This window comes from Euwallacea fornicatus, chromosome 1 (assembly GCF_040115645.1).
Source record: "Euwallacea fornicatus isolate EFF26 chromosome 1, ASM4011564v1, whole genome shotgun sequence".
Taxonomy (NCBI): Eukaryota; Metazoa; Arthropoda; class Insecta; order Coleoptera; family Curculionidae; genus Euwallacea; species Euwallacea fornicatus.
In genome coordinates, this window is record NC_089541.1 from 5,811,183 (window position 1) to 5,834,171 (window position 22,989).

The following is a 22,989-nucleotide window of genomic DNA, read 5'->3' on the forward strand; positions in this document are numbered from 1 at the left end:
GGCCAATGGCGGCGGACTGTTTTCCCACCACTCGCCGGGATAAGGGTGGCGAAATTTGAATATTCGACCCCCTAGATTTAAGGGAATGTCTGGTTTGCGTGCAAGTTTTTTCCTTGAACAACCCGTGATATTAGGGTTGAATTTTTATATGTGTTTCGAAGAAAACGAAAACTGTTAATAAAATGGAATCACTTTTATACTGTTACCATAATCGTTTTTTGAACCGATGTTTAAAAAGAAATCCAATGGAAAACTAAAAGTTTTGAGAAACCACGATATAAACAACTTAAATCATCGCGTAAATTTAAAATACAAACACATTTAAAAGAAACTTTGCACTCCCGTATATCTTCTTACAGACTTTCTACAATTTCTAAAGAAATCATTCGTCAGAGAACGAAATTTTTGATGCCACAACACATGCAAAGCGAGATTGTTACAATAAACGGACCTTGGCCTTCCATTAGTTTGGCAAATGATCCGATTCATAGAGATCCCATATGCACTAATTAGATGCGACGGAATTAAAAGTTGCAACTAAAAGAATAAAAATGGACAGCAAAGGCGATTGGGAACGAAAGACTGGGCAATCTAGACGCATGGAGTGTTTATTGGCCAAAATATCCGAGGGAACGTGGGAACATGACCAATCCTCAGTAACAAGGACATAACTTGCTAGTCTCAATTGCAACAATAAATCCTACAAATCGGTTTACGAATCGAGTAACTTGCACGGGCCTTCAGTACCAAGCGATAAGCGAAAGAAATCTGAAGTCGTTCAACTTGGTATCTGTGCTAGCAAAATAATGACCATGTAAATGGAAAAAATGGCCAATGCTCTGGTCTGATTCGTCTGGCTGGTAAAGTTGTCAGGAGTTCGAAAAAATTGGATCTTAATATGTGTGTTTTTTGACTTAAAGGTATATTTATAAATTTATTGAAAAAAATTACTTCACTCCTATTTTTATCCTACTACACAAGAAGTTATATATACAATTTCCTTCTTAATATCGATTATCCAGAAACCTGCAGGAATTGTAACACCAATATTCTTGGCCAAGTAGGTCTGACGGTCACGCCACGTCCGGTCTAACTTCCGTTGGAAACCCGGCTGGAAAATTTAATAGACAAAAAATAATAATATATTTTTAAGCGAATTTTTATGACATTTATGTTTGAAATTGTATACATTTTACTGCTACATGTTATGTTTTTGGTAATCTGGAAACTTTATTCTCTAACGTAAATTAAAACCATCGTCGCGTCTTCTGTGGGGAAATATCTGGGGGCTTCAGGCAACATCTGACGTCACCAATATCTTGGGAACTTGTCGGGCAATATGGGGGTTCTTTATCGTGAACGCAGTAGGAACCCATAGCACTAAAAAGGAACCACAAATATTGATAAAACCTTCTAAGAATAATTATCAACCTTAAAGGAGTTGTCTGTCCCATCATCACGGGAATCCCCACACGATTTCCAGGCCTAGGCCCAGACGGGCACCTTCTCGAACAAGGCTCCGCCTTCTTCTGCATATGCGGCACCAAACTTTCAGCCATGTAGCAAATGGCCCAAATGTGGCTGCAAAGTTGGGCATCAACTAAAAACGATAGATATTTTCACCATTATAGGACGTGCCAAAATGAACGCTTACTATCTCCATTCTCGCAATAGGGCTGAATTCTCCCTCCATTAATGCAAAAATCCACATGTCCACCCTTACCGCCCTCCCCATAATGACCAGCATTAGTATGGAGGACATGAACTGCAGCAGCATCACCAGGATTTAATTTTATTTGATTGGTGATCATTGGACGAGCTGGGTCTAAAGCCACAATTCGATGCATGCGGAATAGGACGTATTTTGAGATCAACCCACATATATGGCTCCCTATGTAATAAATTAATATTTTGGTGCATTAGTTATAAACTACAAAGGCGAAAGAAGCAGGGTCTCTAAGTCAGAAATATTCCAAAACAGGAATATTCTGGTAAAATTTATTAACATTTGCGAAGTAATAAAGTAGGAAATGTGGTGAGCAAACGGTGAGATGTAGTTCAAAAATTTTGCATAAATACAGATGAAGTCGAAGAGTGCTAGAAGCATTAAAAAAATAAAAATAACCAAAAAAAGTAACTATGAACGAAGAAGAGAAAAAAAATGGAATATTTTCATCTAATAATATGAGATATGTTAAACGCCACAAGGGTCCTTTGTATTTCCAAATGCACGCACTTTAATCTAATAAAAGCAAGGTTGTTAAAAAAAAATCAACTAAGAACCTGACATAAACTAATAAATAGAGTTAGAAAATTACTTAGTTTTATATGAAGGCGATAGGCCAGTGATTTAGGGTATGCTGAGAGCTGTAAACATCACTTAGAGAATACCTATCATACCTAGAGAATGCCCCACACAAGTAAGCCTATCTGTGGGTAACCCAGCCGTTCTAAGCGATGTCAAAAAATCCCCAGTGCATTTCGCTACAGCTCTCAAGTTGTTAACAGCAGCCCTGTAACAGGGGGCCTCGCCTAAAGCTCCCCAATCCAAAATCCAAGTGTTGTACGACCCATTGCGAATATATGCTTAAAAGTAGCTTTTACTTCATAAATCACAGAAAGTAGGAAATATGCATAGAGGACCGAAAGTCCCGCGTTAATTCGTTAAAAATTGAACGAAATATTTTTTATGAATATACTACAACACGCTAAATATTGTTTTTAATGGTGCAATTTTTTTTATGTAAAAGACAAGTCTACAGAACTGCCAATGTAATAACTAAATATACTTTTTCATTTTTTTTCTTATCGAACTCCATGTATATTATGATGTTTTTAAATCCTTTGAGAAATTCTGAACGTATTTTATGCAACACATCACGTCTAAATTATACAGTTATTTAAATATTCGCGCAACAGGGTAATTAGAGTGGCCTATAAAATACCCCGACCTCACACGTATGGACTTTTTAATGGGGTGATCTGAAACATAGGGTGTAGTTAAATAAGTCTAACGTTGTGCAAGAGTTAAAAAAAATAAAAATACTCAAGAAACTTAACAAATATCTCCTCAAATGTTAAGAAAAGTCATTGAGGAATTTAAATTGCGGCTTGTCGTCAATCAGGAAGTCAACGCGGCACAGTTGAAACATATAATATATTATATTATAATAATTTATATTATTGTTTTTTAAATATTAATAGTTCTATCATTATTTCTAATTTTCTGTTTTTTTTTGCAAAACTTTTTGAATTTAAGCATCCGTATGTTTCATCAAATATATTTAAATTTTCTCAAAGAACTTAAAAGCGTCACAATATACATCGGGTTCTATAAGAAAAAACTGAAAAGTACATTTATCTACTACATGGTTAATCCTGTATACATCTCTGTTATGTCAAAATATGCATAATTAAAAACAATACTTGACGTGTTCCAGTGTTTTCGTGAAAAGTATTTCTCTCCAATATTTAATTAATTTATACAAAACTTTTAGTTCTCTATGTATGTAGGTAGGTACCATCTCTCAGAACATTAATGGGAAGAGTGTCATCCCCTCCAGCATACCCATGTACCAGGAGCATGTCTTCTTTTGAGGAGTCCCAAATGCTCTGCCTGAGCCAATCAGACTGTTTATAATCGTACACTTGCTTTTGTCCATTGCTATACAACACATATCTAAGGATTATTGAGGTTCCAGTTAATTTGGATTATCAATGTATAAAGGTAGGTACCTGACATCTGGATCAGGACACATGTCCTTCTGATTTGCAGGCCTGAAAACGCAGTCCTGGATGGTATTATTAGTTGGCACGAAGTTGTGCAGGAAAAGGGCATCTTTTATAGGGTCCAGGAATGGATTTTGGCAATTGCCTAAATAGTAAAATTATAGTACAGTAATTACATACTTTTGTTGCGAATTCAAAATTACTTACCGCCAATCACAAAAACGTATAATAAAGACCAGTTAACAATACTCATAGTTCCTGAGATATTTGAGCTAAACAATACTATTCGATATTATCACTAAACCATTACTGAGTCTTCACAAAAGTCGTCTTAACAATTATGAAATGTAATAAGGAGAAATTAGCAAATAATGTGGGCACACGCTATGCGATTTAATAAACAATTAAAGACATGTATGAAGAGTTTCAAGTACAAAGAAGAACTCTCCCCAAAAAACATAAACAGTTTGCTCATACAATGTATCGACGTAAAATCAATTTAAAAAATCCTTAAGGGTCTCAGCAAAGAGAAAAGTCACCACTTAATAAATCCACTTCTTGATCGTCACTCTCTTTAAGTAAATTTTTGATTTCTAATATTTGCTAAAGATAAGTTTCCCTCTAAAACAACAAATTCTTTAATACTCAAACTTCGGTAGTCTCTGTGGGTATGCTATCCTTGGTATTTTGGTAGCCTTAATGCGGATGCCCATCACTATAAAGAACAGCGATGTTGCATACATATCAGCAAAAGTAACGGGTTGGTGATAAAAGAAAGCGGTTCGAATACTTAATGTAATTGCCTTATTTGCATACCACACTGGAAGTAAATTAGTGTTCCATTTTCTTCATTTATTTGACGTGAGTCCATTGAATGTGTTGAGAATAGAGAATTTAACTTTAACTAGCGTTTGAACTGGACTAAATTGATCGAATTTGTTATTTGTGATTTACGAACAAAAATCAATGTTAAGAAGTGTGTAATTGGGTTTCTATTATATGTAGGTAAAGGTAGTCTTATTACCAAAAATTTTTACCGGTATGAGCTAATCATAAATAAGATCTAAATTAGCCGATCGAGTTGCGACAGTCAATGCGAGAATATCCGAACAGTTCAAGATAATTTAAAAGAATATAATAAAACTAAAGAGTGAATTGAAATTTTCGGAAAGAAATGCTCAAGGGTGCATTGTAAAAAAATAGAATAGAGTAACATTATAAAAGGTTCAGTGAATTGTATGGGTTTTATTTTCTATTCGAACTTTTTACTAATTGGACGAGCTGAAGGATTTATCTTGACAAAAAAAGTGAAGAAATTAAAATATATGTTTTTATTGCAGGATATGTCCTTCCTCATGCTATAAACGTTTGCAAAATTTGATAATTCTAAATTTCACGAGCCAAGTGATGAATTAAAAAATATGATACCTACAGGTTGTCCCAATAGTGCCTGTTTATAGTATCCTTTAAGCATTAAAGTTAGAGCTTCGAATAAGATAGTTATAGAAAGAAGCACGGTACATATTTTACAATTTAAAGAAATATACAAGGTACGTCTTGAAGTGTGAACTTCTTACAGTATGTCGTTTTCAATAAGATGCTATGAATATTAATTATATCTGGCTGCGGTTCTAGGGACGATTTTGAGTAATTCATATAATATGAAGCGTTTTCTATACCTACCTTGAACAAATCTTGAAATAATGAAATACCAAATTTCTATCGGCTGTTTAATTAACAAATATCATCGGCCAGATCTCTAAAATAATAGGCTAGGGTCCCATTTACCGCATTAAATAATAAACAACTACAGGAAATAATACAAAAACAGTTTATTCAACTTTATAAAAATAGTTTAACGTTTTATAAAAAGTCCTTAATCTAACCAAAACTAATAGCGGTATAAACTATTTACAACAGAATATTCTAGGAATATGCGTGGAATTTCGATACTAACAACTGCAAACATCTAACTGTATTATACAGGTCGAATTTTTTTAAAATGAAACAAAGCAACTACTTCAAATCAGATTAAAGTAAATATATATATAAACTTTAATAAACATATTTGATGCGAAAAAGTTGTATTTCGGAATTTTTTCGAATTATAAGGAGGTGGGGGGTATTCAAAGAATACCATGACAACAAAGTCAATAAAAAAATTAGAATAATAAAAAATATATCCAGGTGCCATTTTCCCATATCGTTTAATATAACTGCTTTGTTTGACGTTAAAAAAAATTACCCTGTATAAAATATCATCAATATTCTCGTACTATTATTTCAAATTTATAAACATTAAAGTATACATATAAGGCACTAAAAATACTTCAAACGTACTATCGACATTCGATTTAAAGCTATATTTATTAGCTTTAAAAATATTTAAATACGTTCTAAAAACGTTAAATATCAGAAAATTTAATAAAGGCTTTAAGCTATTTCTATAACAAGTTGAAAATAATATTAAATTAAGACAATCATCTTTCCCTTCAAATGGTTATGGACAAGGCGCAAATTGAGATTGATGGTATGTTTAATGCAGTACCATACGACGCGTTTTTTTGTAGCTGACGGAATAGTTATTTGCCTAAGAAGTATGAAAAGGGGTGTTTTAAGGCACACGGTTGCGATAGCATTGCCGACTTGCATAACTTACTGTCCTCACCATACCGTGCTCATTGTATAATTACTTTCCGTATTTGTGAGGTAATTTACACTCATAACTATTACATGTACATGTACGGTAAAATTTTCCCGCACCTATATCAATATCAAATATCCACAAAACTCCTGAATCTGACACATACCACTTTAATTTGCGTGTAGTAAAACTTCTTACTGTAAGCTCGAATGAATTTATTTTAAACTGCACTGTATCTGCACTATCCCTATGTGATACTAATTTGCACTGATTTAATTCACATTCGTTAGGTACAAAAACCGGTGTTTTATTATACTATGTTACACGCGTTTCAATTAGCACCTTGTCAAAAAAACATAAAAGGAGTTTGATTTTCTAAGCTTTAGCTCCAAGAACTTGAAAAAATACAACTTTTTGTATTCATACAATGATGGATTTTTAAAGGTCATGTAATTAAGTAACGGCCACCACAAAGTACAGACTTTGCGTCAGCTGACAGTTTGATCGATTACTTAATTGGTATAAAGAAATACGTATGTGTGCGTATTCGACAATTCTAAGTTAATAGATAAAAACAAAAGATTGATGGCGCATGTCTTTACGTCATTTAAGTAACCATATAAAATGTGGGCAGAGAAAAAATGTGTAATCTGCAGTAGCCGTAATTAAACTCCCTTACAATAAAACAACCTAATTTAGTTATGTAAACACCAATGCTCTGCTTTAATAAAAATTCGGTGTAGAAATAAGGTCTGGATTATTTCGCTACTATGGCAAATGTCGACGAATTTTGTAGCGATTTCGACTGTGTTTGTTTTAATATAACATTTGGTAACGTGTTAGACAGATCCAGATCGCTTTCACTAGCTATAATACCGCACTGCATGTAAACTTCTGTGGGTACCCAAATTCGCCATTAGTTATTCTAAAGTCACTTGTTTTTGAACTTCCCATAAATATTTCTTTTTTTCATCTGGTATATTTCTAGGAGTCCGTATATTATTTCAATATTGTAGAATTAAACAAAATTCGTTTAAGAGAAGCCCATTGTAGACAACACATTGGATACTATTGCAATATTGTAATATTAACCTTAAACTATATATTCAGGGACTTACGAACTCCTTCGGCAAATCTGTCTTAAAACAAGCCCAATTTATTATAAAAACCTCTAGAAAAAATTAAAGAAGAGCAGAAATGTCTCTAAACGTATAAAAGAAAACATACTAAATAATAATCAGTCTATAGTTTACCGGTGCCATTCAATCAATTTATCCAGTATAACGCGACTCTCGTCTGAACCATACAATTCAATTTTCTTATCAAAAGGAGCCAAACTTTCGGGATTGTGAAGCGCCGTATCCATGAAAGCGTGGAACATACAGGTCTCAGTGAACATTTTCAAAAAACGCCTAATTCCTTTGGATTTGCCTGCTTTTACCAAGTCATCTTTCTGTTGAAAACATCAATTTAAGTCATGAAATCCCAAAACGAAATAAAACTTACTTGAAACTTTCTGTCCACAATATACTGTTTATAATTTTTAAAACAGCTTATAAACACATACAAATAGGCGTCCGCCAAATAGACAGAATAAACGTATTCCCTAGTTTTGTTATTGTTCGCCAGGCTAATAAATTGTCGCCACACCTTCTGCAAGCTGCTGCTAAGAATCTTCATTTCATCTCCTTCTTCTACCAAGACCAATTGTGTGTCCAAATTCACAACAATTCCCTATGAAAAAGTATATATATATTAGACTTTCGATGCTAACACGATGGGTAGTTACGTTTTCGATATGACGGTCTTCTATGGCATCTGCTGAAAGAACGCCACATACTACCGGCGTGGGGCTTTCCACTATGTCCCAAAGAGCCTCCGGTAGAATGGGAATAAAAGTATGGTACCATGTGAATGGGTACAGGATACTTTGTAGAGAGTCAACGCAAGAAGAGAGTTCGCTAAAAAAATTTTTTTCGTGAAATTGGTATAATGCTTTAGGCTAAAGCAGTAGAGTAACTTATTTAGTAATATATTAACACTATCCAGATACCAATTTGTTTGAGTTCACTAAACCAACTGTCAAAAATTTTGGTTTATTAAAACTGTGCTTTTGACAAATTCTTCCGTAAATTCAATATTAGAATACGCAAAGTCGGCATCTTGGGTGATAATGAGATCTATGAAACTATAAGTAATAATAGAAAAAAGAAATAGTGGAAGTTCCAAATTTGTCAAATTAATTATTAGCTTCAACGATAAAATTTGTATTTTTCAAACTTTCTAACAATCTCGAAATTTAAAATTACCAAAACTGTGATTTTTTTTACATGAACCGTTTTAGTGATTATTTTTAGATATAATGTCGAACTGAATATTGATTTACCTTATAGCTGAACTGATCAACACCACTTTGCGCTCCAATAGAAGGGAAGAGAAAATTTTCAACAGAATATCAGAAGGTAATTTATGAAGTTTCTTTAAATCTGCGTCCTCGTATCTGGGGTCTGGATGTAGTGTTAAAACAAGTTCTGTTCTGTTACCTGAAAAAGACACATAATTATTTTCCAAAGTATAAAAATTCACGTAATCACATGGAGTTTACTACGCAAGTGCAAAAGCAAAAATACCTACTTTTTAAAAAGTAAAGTGAATTTATGAAAACTTCATGTAACTTATCCCTGCAGTTTTATTTATAATGCCTACCTTCATAAGTAACATAACTAGGACTCAAGCAGTTCTCTAAAATATCATTCTCAGATACAAAAATGGTAGTCTTCCTAGTGTTACTCAAAGTACCATATTCTCCAGTTTTATTCACTAAAACCGTCGGGAATAAGCTCCAATCGCACACAACCCTTATGGATTTTAACTTACCGTGAATGTAACTATTCAAATCCAAACTCTCTTCCAACTCATTCGAGTTCCCATCGCTACTTTTCTGATCCTCGATGAACGACAAGTTTATTGAGATGCTTTCGCCGGGTTTCGGAAATTTTTTAAGATAAAACTGGCTAATCAGCTGCTCCCGAAATTTGTCCTTAATGCCATGGCGGCATTCCAGCTCGAGAAGAATTTTTTTATAGAATCGAGGAGCCCTGAGAAAAATAATGGAAAATCATGATTAAAAGGGGTTACTGGTTAAAAACTGGAAGTTTAAACAATAACGAAGAAACAGTTAATATTACAAAAGTTACTAACTAAAAGGGCACCGTGTGGTTAATATAGGGAGAGGCACAATACAAAACTGGTACGCGTATTAGCAATACATATCAATGCATTAAATTGTCGAGTTAAATATCTATCTGTCTTTAAGACATCAATACTTACTTATATTTACTCAAAATGCAATAAGCCAATGGCAGGCAATAAGTTGAACCCTCCGGCAGTACCCTTCGACAGTACCCATAGGTTCTATCACCCGTTTCGTTGGTAACCAAAAGAGTATAGGTTTGAGCTGCACTTGTACCCTCCAGTGGAGCGCTGTCCGGGCTCTCTGGAAAGCACAGCTGCTCTATATCTCTGGGAATTTCAACCTAAATTTAAGAATATTGTATAGTAGTAATTATCTACAATCCTTAATTGGATATTAAATTATCGAATTACTCTGATGACCTAACCATTATTAACAATATAATTTATAATGTTGAAATAACAATACACGCCTTAAATGAATCTTAACACTTCAATAACATTAAACGCATTTTTCCAAAATCTTGTAGAGGATCAATTAAAATATTAATAAGTGTTGTTTAAGCAATAACAATTTTCATTTATTGACTACATATACTAATCATAAAATTATCGAGTTGTGTGATTTAATGGAACCGCATAGATTAACAAAATTTACAAATTACAAATAGTAGTAAAGCTAAAAAATTGCGTTCTAATGCTATTTGTAAAATGTGGCGTTACTAATGGGAAATAATTACCAACTTACATTAGGAGGAAATTTGAATTTGATCTGGGCACAGTCTTGCACTTTCTCAATCACAAGGCAGCAATAAAATAAGTTGTCTTTGTTGATTTTAGGTTGTTGGTACTTTGGAGCTGTTTTCTGGAATGTGTGGAACCTGGCAACCATGCGAGCCACTTTACCCTCTTCTGAGTTCGAGTCCCTGGATCCAACAACAGTGTTGAAACTTCGATCTTAAGAAAAAATTTAACTGGTTCACTGTCGTCTGTTTCTAAGTATTAAAAAAATATATTAGAAGGGAATAAAAATGTCCAATGTGCTCTTTTTTTTTAAGAAACTGGCCCTGATAAACCTGCAATTTCAAAGCCCTTAGATGCTATTTCATATAAATAACAAACAATTTTGGACTTCTTGATATACATTGAAAAACGCAATTTTACAAGTAACAGAAGTGGTTGTTTCATAATTTAAGAGTGTGTCAATCAAGCTCAAATTCCCCTTTATAGTTCGCTATTTTTGTGGGAAATTGTTTTATTACTCTTATGAGCCATCGTTACAAGTAATTATTGCTGACATTACTGACGTTATGAAAAAATTTCATAAATTTATCCTCATTATTATCATGTTATTTCTGCTTGTTTTGTAGTCAATCTTCACTCCTTCCAATCTTTCCTTTTACATCTAATTTATCTTCAAGTGGAGTTCAGCAATTGCAGATTTGAAAATTTGCTGAACGTGAGACGTCCGAAAACGTCGTAACACAACTGAATCATTAACTAGACAAACAGTCTTGATCGTGTCCACAAAATTGTAATCACTTGCATTACCGAGAGAATTTTGGTAAGATACGCGCTCAGATCCCAGATTATGTGATTTTCTTCTTTCTATACCATTAAAAATGGCATTGGGTAGTACAAAGTTTCAGGTTAATTTATGATGATGTTGTCTAGTTTATACACGAAGTTTCGCGCTCAATCAAAGACATTCTATAAAAGTGGTATTATGAAACTCCCGCAACAATAGAGAGAGTGGACTCAGATGGTGAATACATAAACAAATCATGAAATTTTGTTATGCATACTGTTGTTAAGTAAAAAGATTACAACAGTTACATGCATTCCGATTTACATTTGAATGTTCTGCGAACTTACAGGCTAGTTTCAAGGAACCAATAACCACATTAATCTTGCGTTATAACTCAATGTAATTTTAGTCGATTCCTAGCTCTATTAGTTAATAAGCTTATAAGCCTGGTCGGATGTTAAATATTAAAAAAGCTAATTTCTTTCAAAATTTCCAGTAAATATTACAAGACAGTTCAATTAAAAACTGTACTATTGAGACTGCATGTTATTAAACAATTGGAAACTCACGACTGAACGTTTACTATTGTATAGATATTTTTTGAATGCAAGACGTATAATTAATGTTATGAGATATATTGTATTGAGGTTAATACGAGATTCATAGTATCGGGTTCCTGTTTGATCAAAAATAAAATAATCTCATAAGTAATTGCAATTTTTAAAAACGTAATGTAATTAGGGCCAGCGTTCATTGGTAAAAGAGTGAAGATTTCCATTGTTAGTTTCCAACCCGGAGCGACTGCATTATTCTAAAAAACTTTTGCAACTAAAATCGAGTCTAAGACATAAGAGCCTTAACTAGTTTATTAACTTAAAATTACATACTAAGATACTTAAAAATCAACAATCTCACCTAAAGTTTTCCTTAAAGAATTCCTCAATACCTCCACCCGGTTACAACTATCGTGTTGACCGCTGTCCGCTAATTCTGCTCCCTTCTCTACTTTCGGCAACGTCTGCCTTCTTTGTTCGAAGTTTTCAATCAGGTATCGTATCTTAGTATGGGGATCATCAGTGACAGGACTAGGATTCGAATCCAAGTCTGAAGTGAATGAGGAGAGAGAGGAGTTTTCCGCTGATATCTATATAGAGATAAAAATAGTGAACAAAGACACAATGCAAAGGAAAAAAATTAGCCATAAAGTCAATAAAAATTAATTTTGGCAAAATGCAAAACAAAACTAATAAAATCTTTCAAGGTTAATAATAATAAATGAATTTCGGACGTAAATAAAAAAATAAATTTTATTCCCATATTTTATTCAAAATAATGTTTAACCAATACTGTAATATAAATAGAAAAATAAAGTAGTTCCAATTATGTTATGTATGTTATTTTTGACTTGTATATATCTATATTCTATTTGATTTTTATTTATATTTCACCTTCCTTATCAGAGAAGCTAATGATAAACTTGCACATATTCTGGTTGTCCTGTATAAAATTTACAACCCTACTTTTCTTTACAATAGCTAATTAAATCCACTGATGCTTATGCCATCACAAGGACCAATAACAAAATACAATAATTCCTTGGGTTGGGATCCATTTATAAACCAGTAAACCACATTAGATACATCAGTCAATATGAGAATCGAAAGCACTTCGACTCACCACCTATTAAAAGTAACTGAATTATATAATTATTTCACAATTATCTGCATTTTTACATTCAATACTGAGTAAGTTTTGTCTAATGTTTTTCGAAACTTTAATCTTAAAATTGCAGAGTAACTTCGGTATGCAAAAAATGCTTTGAAACAGATTTCATGTGAGGCACAGCAACATTTTCATATCAAGTGAAAGGTGCCTGATACCTCAGCGGAAAAGGGGAAAATATATGGGATATGTACACTCATAAATATCCGGAATTGATTAGGGATGGTAGCAGTGGGGACGTAGCAACAGATTCTTACCATAAAACTGACCAGGATGTCGAGCTTCTAAGAAATTTGAGAGTGAATATTTATCGATTTTCCATATCATGGGCCCGAGTATTGTCCGATGGAAGTTTGAACAATATCAACGAAGAGGGGGTGGATTATTATTTAGACTTGATTAAGGTTAAAAAAATATATATATTTCTTCAGTAATATAGGTAAATAACAAATGATTGTAGAAATTAAAAAACAATAGCATCGATTCTATGATAACTCTGTATCATTGGTACCTTCCACTAGCTCTTCATGAGCTGGGAGGCTGGACCGACTATTCTATAATCGACTATTTTGCTATAAACGATTCGGACCTTACGTCAAATACTAGATAACCGTGAACGAGTCTCTAATGATATGCTACTATGGTTATGGAACAGGGACTCATGCCCCGGGGATAAAAAAAAATCAGGGACTTTGACTTATGACTGCTTTTACCACCAATTTATGGCTCATGCCAGAGTTTACAGGATTTATAATGACACCTTTAAGGCCATGCAGAACGGTGAAGTTGGTATAGTTTTGATGTCCCATTATCCTGAACCGTTAACTGAAAGTGAGAAGGACAAGCATGCTTGTGAAAACTATTTACAATGGGATGTAAACTATTAATATTAAATATAGTTTGATTGGATAAAGTGATACTCTTAGATAGGTTTGGTGGCAAACCCAGTAGTCCATGGAAACTGGCCTCAAATAATCATAAATAGAGTTGCCAATCTCAGCGCTTTACAAGGATATAATAAATTAAAACTTCCCGAGCTCACCGATGAGGGTATTGAGTACATGAAGGGTACTTATGACTATTTTGGCTTAAACTAGTACAGACCTTACTCATTTTTACGTTAATGACGCAACAACATTTCGCTTCAGTTACACAACATTCTACATCACATTAATACCAAACATATCAGAGTTGGAATTGATCACTGCGAGTTATGACGTGATAAGAACACAATTACGTCATCTAACACGTGCTGGCCCATGGCAAAAAGTGTATGGCTGCATGACGTTCCAAAAGGGCTCAGAAAATTGCTCAAATGGGTGGCAGATACCTATGACAACCCCAGAATTATTATAACTGAGAATGGTTGGTCGGATGGTGGGGAAACTTTGAATGACACTAGCAGGATCACCTACATACAGGTATCAAAGAGGAAAATTTATTTCTTTGAAGAACATCATTAGCATTTTTACAGGGTCATTTCTGCAATGTGCTGATGTCTAAGTACTTAGACGAGATCAACGTCTTTGGTTATTTGCATTGGTCTTTTATGAATAATTTCGAATGGACCGCAGGATATACGTAAGTCCTGTTGTAAGTGCTGAGAAAGTGTTGTGATCTTATATGAAAATTTTAGGGAGAAATTTGGGTTCATTGAGGTGGATTTTGTGAGCGATAATAAAACGAGGACGCCCAAAGAGTCTTATTATTACTACAAGAGTATAGCTGATAGCGGTTGCCTCGAATATTGCCCTTTCAAATATAGTCTTGAAATTGTTTAGTGAACGCTTATTGAAATTGAATAAAGTTAATTAAACATATTTCTTTCTTTTCGAGTATTCTTTTATATTTTCAATTTCATATGGTCTTTGGAGAAAATCAACAAAATTGCATAAACTTAAGAAATAATACATACCATAATGTGATTGCCAATAATAATCTATCAGAACAAAAGAAAAACTCACTCACAATACACCGGTAACGAAACTCAACTAATTTACATCAGACGCAGAAATGAAAATCCAATATACATTTCGTACCATAAGCCAATTTTCCATGTAAATTTGTGAGGAAATTGCTCATTTGTTAGTCATCTATTCATAACTAATTATGACACTCTCCCAAAGGTATAAATGTTAAAACCTCTAGAGAATATAGCAATATTAATTTCGCATCTCACCAAAAACATAACAATGTTTTTTTTGTAATATTCACTTAAAAGGCTTTACATTACTTATATTTTCAGTTTTAAATAAGGATTCTTAGATCTATCTAGAGGATTCAATAGTCACTGAAAAGTAATTAAACTAATTTCTTGTAAACAATGGTGCTGTTTACTGCCAAATAAGCAGTGGTTTTAAGGCAGAGTTTCGGCGAACGGAAATAGTCTAAAACTTCAAGTTGGGCAAGTGCAGGAAGTATAAATACAAAGACAAACGTAGGTTAGTAAAGGAAATTCGTATCTGTTTAGCGCAGCAACGAATATAAATTGAAATTTAGGTATCGGCATCAACAAGCATGAAATCTTGGAAACAAATTGATCTAAATGACTTCAAACAGGCTTTTTGTAATTAATGAAGACTGGTAAGCACACCTGCTTATAGCTGGATATAATAAAATCAGCTAACAGTACCAAGACTAATGCAACAATATCAATTTGTTGCGCCTTAATGAAAATTTTATGTAAATATTTTAAATGTTACTATTGGAACAAGAAGGGATTTCCCAGTTCTACATAAGGTAGTTGGAATTGCAAATGAGAAGGGCATGTCTATAATCGGTGGAATATCTACACTTACATATTTCCTAATGTTTTAAGACACAGGCAATAGATTAAACTTGAAAGATGGCAGAGAGTAAAGAAACCAGGAAGTACTTTATAAATTATAAAGAGAGCAAAGTTTAAGGACACTAACCTGCCTGTTTAAAGTTGTACTGTCTCTGTCTTCTTTTGGATCGTCTAGCTTGGTATCCATAATCTAAGAAATGAGAAAGAGATAATATTTTATTAACGGTCTAAGGAAGTCTAAATGTTTCATTTTATAAACAATTTTTTTTTACTCTTCACTTTGACAAACAAGTACCAATTTTCTTTCCAAAGGTTTTATTTCAAGAAGTTTTCAAGGGCGTCATAACATAAACAATTGATGTCATTAATTACGGAAAGAAGATTAAACCGCCTTGAAATTTGTTTAAATAAATAACCCTGGCTCAGATTATATGCTCCTCTTTAGCTATGATGAATAATTTATCGCATAAATAACGAGAAATCATAAAATAACTGTCGCAGTACATAGTGAACCGTAAACGTAGGACGGTGATTAGACGATATGCTATTTATCACCAAACTTCTGAAGAATAAGTCATGGCTAATGAATCAATCCAAGACATTCCTCTGATATTTTAAAACAGGCTTCTAATGAAGTAGAGTATAATATTATGAAAAGCAATGTAAAAAATTGAAAACAATCGAATGTTGAGAAAATCTTGGTGACTATATCCATCATGATTTTCTCAGTTTTACGCTGCACCACATTTCAATTTTAGTGAAATATATAATGTGCCTGACCTGCCAATTTTCTAAATTCCGAACATCATCGTACAGTTACCCAGTCTAAGATGCAACAGTCACGAACGTTCTCTCCGACAACTTCAGATCACCCCCATTCTTATTAATAAACACACTGTATAAATACCGAATTTCCTCAACTTTAATCCGCAACTTCTTCGTTAAATAGTTCACCTCTATTTGACATTCCTTACGTTCTAGTAACAATTCTCTGTTAATGGAAACTTGCCGAACCAAACGACCCTTCAACTCTTCGCTCAATTCTCTATTGTTTTCTGTTAAAAGTTCATTCAGTGAAAGCTACATCTGAACAAATATTTTGACGTATGTTAATTGAATGTCTATAACAGTCTAGAACAACGAGCGTTGCCAAATCCATATTGTGATTATTTAAAAGCAATCTTATCAAAGCAGTACCCACACAGTTCCGCGACATAGACCAAGACTGGGAGTTTTCGGGCGTTGCACTGCTTCAGTAAGTTACTGTGAAAGATATTCACACTGTAAACAAATTTCACTTATTTAATGACTAAATGGAAATATTTCTACAAATATAAAGTAGAAGTTGTCCGATATCCCATCTGTATTTGCTGAAATACACATATATAATGCCTTCCAAGTATTGCCTGGTTTGATATGTTCTGCAAATAATTATCTCCTCATATAATGTAATGTAACACCGATTCCTACATTTTGCAACTATGCATTTTTACGTACTTTATTTTAGCATTGGTTCGCCACGTTACTACTTATCACACTATAATTACTTCTAAAAATGCTCACCGGTAAAGTTGAAAAACTACGTCCTTGATGACTCTGTCCTGTGTCCTCTTGTATAAGAGTGGTGCTCTGTAAGAGAAAATCAGGTGAACACAGCAAACTTGGGGATAACATATTAAACTGAAGCTGTACTCTACTAAATTATTTGAGTTTTAACCGTGCAGGAAGCTTAGTCACATTAAAAATGTAATGTAGATTGTGCTTGTGGACTGGGAATTACCGTAGCTTAATAAAATATTCATGGACTTGTGTGTATTGTGATAAGACAAAACAAGAATCTTTGTTTCAGCAAAACAAACATGAAACTAAATATAACCCCCATCCTATTTAATATGAACTTACCCTTAATACCTAATCACTGCCGCTATTAGCGTCTGCATAAAACATGATAGCATTAGATAAAATAACAAAGCGATCTCTTTGATCATTGCAAATAATAGTTAGCAGTGTATTTTTTAAGACTATGAAAATTCTAAGAAGCAAGCAATAAAATTGTAATTACAATATAACTTAATATTTGATATACTGTATTGATTATATTGAAATAAAGATAAAATGTGTTGCATCCTACTAAAGTTTATATCCACAGATCAGGCTTATAAAGTAATGTCATCAGTCATACAACTTATATATGTCTTTTTTCTCATTTCAATGTTGAACAGATAAAAAAAAAGTTAAAACGGCAAGGTGAGGTTGGGTAAATATAATATTTAAATTGTCGTAACGCTGTAATGACATGGTAGTATAGAAAACGAATGATTCGTTGTAATTATTGCAGAAATACTCTTCTTAAATACCTCATTGTTGAAATAATTAATACAGGGATCCTCCATTTTTTCTTACCATTATTGTTTCCATTGTAACGATGTAAGAGCTAAATACTACTAATTTTCATTTAAATATAACTTAACTTGAGCATCTTCTACTGTCCTAAACCTTCGCATTAAATTATTCCAAGAACACAACACGAACGGCCATAAAAAATCTGCAACGGTGTCTATAACTATAGAACTTCTTTTCATATTAAACAGGCATTGTTTAATAGCAAAACTGTGAGAAAAGTATGTATATTAGGAATAATGGGTATTTCTTTCCATTCTCCTTTGAAAGGATTAAATGCTCTTTTTCAGATAGGAACTTCTGTTGATGAAGCTTTAAGTCTTTAAAGGCCTTTTCAATTTTCACAGGAGTCGTTGCACCTGTGAAACACACTATGGTATATACCTACAAGGTCTCAAAATTCCTTGTAACTTTTGGGATATCTATTTCAAATCTTGATTGCTGCTTTTCAAGTTTAATTTACCTAAATCGCAATATTCTTGCAAAAAGCATATACATCGGTGAACTTTAACTCATTTATTAGATGATAACCAGATATTATATATCTTAATTATCCAAAATATTCCCTTAGATAAACTAGATAAAGTCTGTTCTTTACAGATGTCCAGCGATCTATCTATCAGGCATTGTGAGGTATTGAATGAACTAAGTTTCAGTATTAAGTACTGAGCCGAAGGAATTTAAAGAAAAAAAATTAATTAAATCTAAGAAATAAAAGCCGTTATATTCATGTAACTTGCTAGATATCCCGTGCTTCAAATGCCTGCCCTAACTATTCAAATTTATCCACCTTTCCTACATTAACATTTATATATTCAGATTAAACAATAATTGCTATTAAGCCATAAGTCTCAGTTAATATCCATTCTATACAAACCGGCCCAAAGTCTCATAACATTCACACTTAAAATATTACCCGTATGCTTAGGGACCCGTTTATAAGTTATTAATTGCAGTTATGTGTTTTAAACAGCTGTTTTTTGAGGCCGCTAGCGGCATTATTGCAAATGTTCGCAATACTTTCATGCAAGCAAAACCACCTGATCATACTTTGAATGTTTTCCTCTCATAAAATATCTCTTAGCATGATGCAGTAATGCTATCGCCATCGTCTAATTGATAGAATGAAAGTACTTGGGCCGAGGTTGATGCATGCAAATACACAGTTGGTATTTTAACCTAAAAACCCTGCAGAGAGTAAAAGTTTACACTCCTAGAATTGGTGTAGGTATTTACTGCAAATTTAACATTAATTATTAAGACACTAATTCAAAGGAGGTAAAAGCTGGCAGTCATTAGCAAAGTAATAAACGTAGATTTATGGAAATGAATCAATTTTAGAGAGTTACACCTTTACGATTAAGACTCAGAACTGTTATGAAAAAGGAGATTAACAGCATAATTCAAACAAAGCAAAGAAAAAACCCTTACCCGAATTAATTTTCGAAATTCCCTAATGGTTCCTTTAATTTTCTTCATTTCAAAATTCATTATATAGTACCACCTTCTGGGCAAATACAGAATATCTGTAGCCTGTAGTTAAAGAATTCAACTGAAAATACGTAAGTTTTTGTTTCTCAATGTGAGTAAACAATTTTAATACCCCATTAAATACTACTCAACTCTCTCATTTTATAAATAGCATGGATATATGCCAATAAATAGGAAACGTAAAGATATATATTATCTGGTCGGTTCCTCTTATTTCATAGGGTTTATGTAGATTTAGCGAGTAGAAAGTTATTTTATTATAAACCAAAAAGTAACTTTATTTTGGGGAATTATTGATAGAAATATTCACTATATTTAAGATTTACAAGGGACTAACATTTTCACCATCATTATTTCAATTACCTGTTTGAAAATTATACTATTTATTTTCTGCGAGAAATAGTTTAAGTTAAGAACTTTTAGCGTGTACGCAAAAGTAGGTGCTATTCGTATACCAAATAAGAAGTAAGTAATAAAGTTACAAAATGAAAACTTGCATATAAATCAACTTTATAGCTATTCCACTGATTACAATTGATAGAAATAAATAAAAAATAAAATTAAGCATAAATAGACATAAAATACAGCAGATAATTGAAAAAATTAGGCAAAAAAATTAAATTCGATTTTGAAACGTGAGTCAGAGTCAACATATTGCCTGACTGTAATTTTTTGTGAACTCTTTACTCATTGTGGTAAACAATATAGTTCAATATTTGTAAGGCCATTAACCGTCGAAGAAGTTGTTTTTCTATTTGTTTCCTCAAACTGTTTTCTACCCCACCTTTTATTACAATGATCATTAACTGCAAGACAGATTTGGTCGCTAACTATTATTTTGAAACTTTTACTTCCTTCATATTCATTTCTGTCCTATGATTTTTAACTTATTAAAGTTATTTTAAAATTTCATTATTGAAATTTGATTAAACAAATGCAATGTCGAAGAAAGCGCGTTTTTATCCATTTATTTCATATGTCGTTATAAACACTTACCATATAGTATAAACTGCCCCTGTTGTTTTTCTCAAAATCGCTTCTAATCTGTGAAGTTCTGTTCTGTATAGGTTCAGCGTAAATAGGATCCTTGGGTCTCTCCACAAAAAATGAAGAATTGGGCTCCTTAATTCTCTGATAAGCTGGGTTTCCACATCCAAAAGAATTATTAAAGCAATTCAAGTCTCCCAACAGAAAATCTGAAAACCCATTTGAGTTTTTGTCACTTTCAGCTTTGGGAGTATTAAAACTAGTGGGAGGCTTCGGCAAATTTCGATTAGATTTGCTCCTAAATAGCAGACTGTCATCACTATCTTCCCCTGAAGTTGTTGAAACATCAACTTTCTGCTGCTTCCTAGTTTTCAACTTGTTATTCTTCAAAGCCATTTCCAACTTATTGAGCATATACTTAGGATCATTTCTTCTCCCATTTTTCTTCCCCACATTTTTTCTCTCTATATCTTTTGTCACATAGAAGAATGGCGCATTTTCTTTTCTGCATACACTTAAAATTTGATCCCCACAATGCTGGAAAGTTCTTGGAGGTTTTTTGGGGGCTGGCCCATCAGGAAGAGGTTTTTTCAAAGCAACTTTTAAAGAATCTGTCCATCCCCCAGGCAAATCTTGACTTAAGGCCTTCTTAAGAGTCTCAAGAAAAACTTTTTTATCTACATCAGTTAACTGTAAGGTACTTTTAGTGTAAATATCTTTAATTTTTGGTTTAAATAAAGGCGACTCTGCATTACTACTTGAAGATTCACTAGGTTGTTTGTTTCTCAGAGATTTTGGAATTGGTTCTGTGTATAACAGAGAAAGATTTATGTTTTTCAATATTGCAGATTCATCTAGGTCAGTTCCATATATAACCTGCTCGTCCTTCTGCTTTTCTGTAGTTGGAATATGTCTAGGGCTTACAGGCAGTTTCTCAGTCATTCTCTCACAAGAACTTGGACTAAATTTACTCCTAATTGAATGGAAATCATGTGAGCTCTTAGATTTAATTAATAAAGGTTTTTTGAATAACTTCAGATTATACAAATCAGTCTTATTGAGGCAACAACCTACATTCTTATTGCTCATATCCTCTGCACAATGTGAATGCAAAAATGAACTATTATGAGTCAATATACTAGCACTAGAAGAATCACAGAACATAATCTCGGGAGTATACTTCAAATCACTTGACAAGGGCACTTTTGAAGAACAGGCCTCATTGTCCCTAAACTGCTTTTCCACTTTATTATCAGAACTTTTAACATTGTTAAATTGCTTTACTTTGGTTTCAAATAATGTCCTCTGAAGTGGGTCATTCCGCTTGAATTGTTCTGGTTTATCAAGTAGAATTTCACTGTGTTTGTCTACTCTAAAGGCAGGAGTCCTCTTGATGTTACACTTTTGAGGATCAGACAGTTGCTTTACAAGGGTGGGATGTGCAGCTGAAGGTTTTACTTTATATTCCTTAGGGTTTTCTTTGGGAGTGGTAGTTAATTGATTAAACCTAGTCCTTTCACTTAAAGGAAGGTTTCTCTCAATGCTCAAGTTATTTTTTGAGGGTGGGGCTTTGGTAACAGAAGTCTGGCTTTGATTCTCAATATTCTCAAACTTATTTTTTATGGATTTAACTCGGTTGCAATTTTGTGGAGGTTTGTACATTGTAAGATTCCAAATTGTGGTTACATGTTATAAGCAGTGGTTAGTGTGTCAGAGAGAGAACAGGTGCCTTTCGTAATTGATCTGTAAATGAAAAATTGCTTTAAATACTTACAATTTTAATCTTCAGACTGAAGCGAACACTTTAGCCAAATAATCACCATACTATTTAACACTGGCCATTGAAAATTTAACTTACCGAGTAGATTTTCTTGGAAGAATTAATTAAAATGATTGTATTAATTAACTGCTCGATGAACACGGAGAGTTTAGTGTTGAACGGTTTTTATTATTAAAGCGGAGCGCCGTTGTCTTTCACGATCGACCGTTCTAATTATTTTGACGTTTCGGTTCCTGTCATTACAAAAAACACAAGGTTGCTGACCTTGAAGACTATGGTCTCAACTATAGGCAACCATACATACACGTGGTGTATGTTTGATTGCGAGGTTTTTATTGTCCGATTTATGGACCGCTGTAGTCATGTCAACTATGTATTTAAATATCTACGACTGCCAGCCCTTTATTTTAAAATTAAAAATGGTTAACCTATACAATATCTCCAAAAAGAATTTGGTTACTGAATTTTATAATTCACTTTATGGTTATATACTTAAGGTCTGCTAAATTTTACATTAATTGTTAACATTACGTTAAGTCAATATCTACTCTGTAGTTTAATACTAACATATCAGCAAGTGTTGTCAAGCCTTATGTTTTAACATAAAATCTAATGATATAAAAAAACGGGAACAAACGTTCTTTTAATTTTTTTTTTACTTTTCGTTTTCACTTGTTCGATAACATTAAGTTGATATGAGATTGGCTCATGTCTAGACCGCTCAGAAA

General features: G+C 33.2%; 2 protein-coding genes and 1 pseudogene across 4 annotated transcripts; 1 reads left to right on the forward strand and 2 right to left on the reverse strand.

Annotated features, from left to right (window-relative positions):
• Positions 1–961: 961 nt before the first annotated feature.
• Positions 962–4,299, reverse strand: LOC136344424 (phospholipase A1 member A-like). The gene is made up of 7 exons (XM_066292299.1): positions 3,937–4,299; positions 3,736–3,874; positions 3,522–3,679; positions 2,401–2,586; positions 1,655–1,891; positions 1,432–1,600; positions 962–1,380 (listed from the first exon to the last, which is right to left on the reverse strand). The coding sequence occupies exons 1-7, from the start codon at positions 3,980–3,982 to the stop codon at positions 1,248–1,250; spliced, it is 1,068 nt and encodes a 355-aa protein (XP_066148396.1). The 5' UTR covers positions 3,983–4,299; the 3' UTR covers positions 962–1,247.
• A 1,247-nt stretch (positions 4,300–5,546) lies between these two features.
• Positions 5,547–22,498, reverse strand: LOC136341228 (uncharacterized). 3 transcript variants are annotated; one of them, XM_066285987.1, is made up of 13 exons: positions 22,340–22,498; positions 20,491–22,224; positions 17,167–17,232; positions 15,731–15,793; positions 12,009–12,237; positions 10,314–10,522; positions 9,704–9,909; positions 9,251–9,471; positions 9,080–9,193; positions 8,760–8,916; positions 8,163–8,334; positions 7,880–8,107; positions 5,547–7,826 (listed from the first exon to the last, which is right to left on the reverse strand). In XM_066285987.1, the coding sequence occupies exons 2-13, from the start codon at positions 22,141–22,143 to the stop codon at positions 7,623–7,625; spliced, it is 3,522 nt and encodes a 1,173-aa protein (XP_066142084.1). In that variant the 5' UTR covers positions 22,144–22,224; positions 22,340–22,498; the 3' UTR covers positions 5,547–7,622. The 3 variants fall into 3 exon arrangements, with proteins under 3 accessions (XP_066142084.1, XP_066142091.1, XP_066142074.1); XM_066285994.1 differs by lacking the exon at positions 9,080–9,193; XM_066285977.1 differs by having other exon boundaries at positions 9,080–9,471.
• LOC136343282 (myrosinase 1-like) lies at positions 12,686–14,596 on the forward strand (annotated as a pseudogene).
• Positions 22,499–22,989: the final 491 nt, after the last annotated feature.